Source organism: Ochlerotatus camptorhynchus, unplaced genomic scaffold (genome assembly GCF_037179485.1).
Source record: "Ochlerotatus camptorhynchus isolate MF236.1 unplaced genomic scaffold, CSIRO-AGI_Acam_v1.1 ptg000554l, whole genome shotgun sequence".
In the NCBI taxonomy this organism is placed as follows: Eukaryota; Metazoa; Arthropoda; class Insecta; order Diptera; family Culicidae; genus Ochlerotatus; species Ochlerotatus camptorhynchus.
The window spans coordinates 468,835-473,085 of record NW_027041037.1 but is presented as its reverse complement, the minus strand read 5'-3'; the positions used below and the strand labels follow the sequence as shown (position 1 = coordinate 473,085).

The 4,251-nt window shown below is 38.2% G+C and overlaps 1 protein-coding gene across 1 annotated transcript; it reads left to right on the top strand.

Annotated features, from left to right (window-relative positions):
• The first annotated feature begins 1,588 nt into the window (after nt 1-1,588).
• Nucleotides 1,589-3,210, top strand: LOC135713415 (zinc finger protein 569-like). The gene is made up of 3 exons (XM_065236527.1): nt 1,589-1,927; nt 1,997-2,906; nt 2,966-3,210. The coding sequence occupies exons 1-3, from the start codon at nt 1,793-1,795 to the stop codon at nt 3,145-3,147; spliced, it is 1,227 nt and encodes a 408-aa protein (XP_065092599.1). The 5' UTR covers nt 1,589-1,792; the 3' UTR covers nt 3,148-3,210.
• Nucleotides 3,211-4,251: the final 1,041 nt, after the last annotated feature.

Sequence of the window (4,251 nt, the reverse complement as noted above, 5' to 3'; positions counted from 1 at the left end):
TTTCTAAGGCCCTATACACGCGAACCAAAGTACGCCCACGCAAACCAATACAACTTTCGGAAAGGTGATAGTTGCCCCTATTCGATGATGTTGTTGGTTTGCGCGGGCATACTTTGGTTTGCGTGTATAAGGCCTTAGAAAGTTTGTTTACAAATGCTTTTGTGCCGTTATCAAATTAATGTAAGACCTGAATTGGTCAGGTTGCTACCAATAGCAGATGGATTTTAATTCTAAACAAACCAAACGATTGGAAATTTATCTATCAATCTACTAAAATGAACACTATTAGTTTTCAATAGGTCACTATTGAAAAATACACAAATGCCCGACTGTTGCAATGGTGATCAAAATTATCAACGATTGCCTGAAATCAGCGCATTCCCTAACACAGATTTAAAAATCGAATTCAATCCTGTCTCACTGAATGGTGCTCATTCAATCACCGTGTGTGGTGGTGTCCGGTCGACGGTGCCCACAGCAGCAGCAGCAGTAGCAGCAGCAGCAGCAATACTTTCGGCGCGTTTTCTCCCGTACGCTACGAAAGGTTGCCTGCAAACAGCGAGCTGCAGAGTCCACATAAGCAACTAAAGGAAGAAGAAGCACCACCGCTTGGAATCAGAATCAGTAGCTCTTCGTGAGTCGCTCCGTGCGGGGGTCGGTCATCTATGCCAAACGTGTCACCCTCGCTTCAAACAACATACAGCTCGACAGCCTCATCAGTGTTAAACACCCAGCTCAGCATTACTCAACCATCACGACAAAACGGCCCTTCTCAGGACCACCATAAATTTTTTAAAGAGTATTATTTGAACATTTGTCGAGGTATCCCATCTTAGATTCCTACAATAAATTTTCGCATATTTTTCCTTTATGGAAAAAGCCAAAAATTCCGTGCGTTTTGTGCACGGAAATGCGTAATTACGTCATCACAAAACAAAGCTTTTCCATGATACCGTGATAGCATGCTAGACGGTACCTATCTTTATGCCTTTTGATGCAAATTTGAAGCCCCTCCTATTAAGAGAATTATGCCAAAATCTAATCGTGCCGAATCCCTAATAAAAAATAACCATAAACGAACGATAACCCAAATCATTGAACTATTCCATTTATGGTTTGGATGATACCCAGAACACGTCGTTAAGCAAATTAACCATATAATTTTTATTAGGGATTCTCTTAGTAGGAGGGGCTAAAAATTTGCATCTAAAAGCATAAACGTAAGTACCGTCCGGTATGCAGATTTCATTTTCGAATACCACAATTGATGGGCAGTTCAATCTATTCAAATTTCTACAATTGTACGAAATCAATTTAATATTTACTATACTTTTGCTATACTACCTTTCGTAATCCTACGTCAAATCTATGGTCGTGTCTTGGATACAACCTCTTACTTTTTTCTTACCGTGCAGGCTCTTTAGGTTGGATTAGTTAAAGCCCTATACAGTAAAAGTATGGACGTCTGTCAAAAGTTGTTCCAATCGAACCGTCAAAATGCACCGCTTTGCTCGATTGGAACAGCTTTTTTCAGTTTTGTGGTGACAGTCGTCCATACTTTAACTAGAGGGCTTTAGGATTAGTGAGATGTTGCTTCGAGAAGTAAATTCATAAACAAACAAAAATAAACATTAAAACAACACCAACAACACTCATCACCCGTCGAGAAGTAAACAAGCGATAGTTTATAATACATTTTTACGAGTTTCAATATTATTTCGTGTTTTAATTTTACATAAAATAATAAAACCGTATTTCTAATGCCTTACTGATCTGATACATCCATTGTAACATGGAAACCTTCAGTTTGTTAAGCTGCAGAATGTGCCTTGAAATTCCTAGCGACGGATCATTGACGTTCTCAATATCCGACACTTTTAAAGGAAGGAATCTTGGCGATTTAATCGAAAAGCTGTTTAACATTAAGGTATGTAGGTAATGGTAATCTACTCTTTCAAATTAAGTTGCTAACCATTGCAAAAAAACTATGAAACAGATTTCCAAAGACGATTTCTTGACAAATGTTTGTGTAGAATGTATGAATCGTATCAATACAGTCCGAACAATCTACCAGAAGTTTGTCCACAGTAATGAGAAATTGAAAGAACTTCTGGAAAAGTTCAATGAAGATTCGGAAGAAGTCGAAATACTGGTCATTGATGAAGTTCATCTACTGAATGAAGATGCCACGCAAAAGCAAGCCGACGTAGAAGTAGAGATTATACCTATCAAATCGGAAACGGAAGTCTCATCCACTAGTGTAGCGGAAGATTTCCAAGATGTGAAAAACGAGCATCAAATCGAAGTCGAATTCATCAACAGTCCGGAGGACATGGAAGAGGAATCGTTGGACAAGCCATCTTCTGCAGATGTAGTTGAAGAACCGTCGAATACAAAATTCAGTCCCAAAAAGTTCAAATCAGATATCCAGATTCCAAAACACAAATGTTATTTTTGTACAACAGTCTTTGAAACGGAACTGGCATTTACGGAACATCTACATTTGCATTTCGGGGAAGTGCCCTTGGTATGTAAAAAATGCAACAACTTGGTGATCAAAAGTGTTCGCCAGGCTAGCAAACATTTGGCTCTTCATGACGAGAACGAACGCCCCCATAAGTGTCGAATATGTGAGTTGCGGTTTTTTACCCGGGAGAACAGCTTGACCCATGAGCGAAAAATACACCGGATGAAAGTAAAGATGCAACAAAATACCGATGGTTATGCTGAGAGACAGAAGTTGAAAAAGTTCCAGTGTAAAATTTGTGGATTGTCAGCTCTTAACAGTCAGCATCTTAAAAAACACGAATTAACACATGGTCCTCTACCTGTTCATACTTGTGAAGTTTGCAGTAAACAATTTACTGCTAGAAAAAATCTGACACGACATCTGATGATCCATACTGGTAAGCTTGAATCGTAAAGAGAGTCGTTCAATCAATTTGTAAAATGTATTCCTTTGTAGGTGAACTGCCATACAAATGCGAATTGTGTGATCGTGCTTTTCGACAAGCAGGTGACCTGAAGGACCATACCAGAAGCCATACGAAGGAAAAACCTTACATGTGCAATGTGTGTGGTGTTCGGTTGCGAAACATTTCCATGCTACACGTTCATAGGAAGAAGTTCCATGCTTCCGCAACTTAAATCTACTGAGCCCCAGCATTCCATTGCGGTGAGTACCTGATATTTTCTTTCTTACAATACACACAAGAGTTCAAATTGGACCTGATTTGAATAGTGATTGTTCCATTCATATATGCCTAAGCGAATCCGAATGCCCTAAATGGTTCGTTTACATGTTTGTAATTGTAACACAACACATGAAGTGATGAATGACATATTATATCAATTAATGAATTCAAATAATTACCAATTAACAAAATTTAATTCAATCTAAAGTGCTTGAAATGGTAAAAGATGCTCAATAGCACAAAAAAGCAACCCTGATACACTGGGCCGTGAAAGGGGATAGCTAAGTAAACTATTTTTTGTGGTGTGCTTCTATTGTGACATACCCATATGTATTTTTGTGGTGCGACATAGTGGAAACGTGAGAGCGTAATTGGAACATTTACCCTATACAATATACAATTTAAAATTAACTTAGGCTGTGTTCCATTTGGCGAATTTTCACTTAAACTTGACAGATGGAAAATTTCCAAATTAACCTGCTATTCCAGCAGACTTATATCTGACAGACAAGGAATCAATTTTGACACACACCTTCTCGAAAATTGGCCGATCAACAACAGAGGGATTTTCGAACATTATAATTTAGTTTCGAAGTGTCAAATTTAAGTGAAAATTCACCAAATGGACCACAGCCTTAGACACTAACTTCAAATTGAAGCATTTTAGTCACTTGAAGGTGTCACCCGGGACGAACAAAGATTTAATATATGTCATGTTTGAAACGATGGGTGATTATCCTCTGGAGAAGGTAATGCTTATATCGGCATGATATATAACCGATTACAAATATTTTACTTTTCGGTTCGTTAATCGATTAATCGATTATTCGAATGAAAATCGGCTATCACTGCACCGAAAATAGTTTTTATCGAGGGGGGCGACACATCTAAATCTCAATTACAGATGCTCAACAAATCTCACACTAGCGAACCAATCTTCGAACAAATCTTCTTTCATTTCACGCATCTACTTGCATCGTGCATCATCTTGTTGCAGGATATTTTCAGAATCATCATCAATCTTCTTTCTACACGGTAACCAGCGTAAATACATTAA

Coding starts and splice junctions, on each gene's coding strand:
- LOC135713415 (XM_065236527.1), top strand. CDS start 1,793: ATGGAAACCTTCAGTTTGTTAAGCTGCAGAATGTGCCTTGAAATTCCT. Junction 1,928..1,996: donor AAAAGCTGTTTAACATTAAG/GTATGTAGGTAA, acceptor ACTATGAAACAG/ATTTCCAAAGACGATTTCTT. Junction 2,907..2,965: donor ACATCTGATGATCCATACTG/GTAAGCTTGAAT, acceptor ATTCCTTTGTAG/GTGAACTGCCATACAAATGC.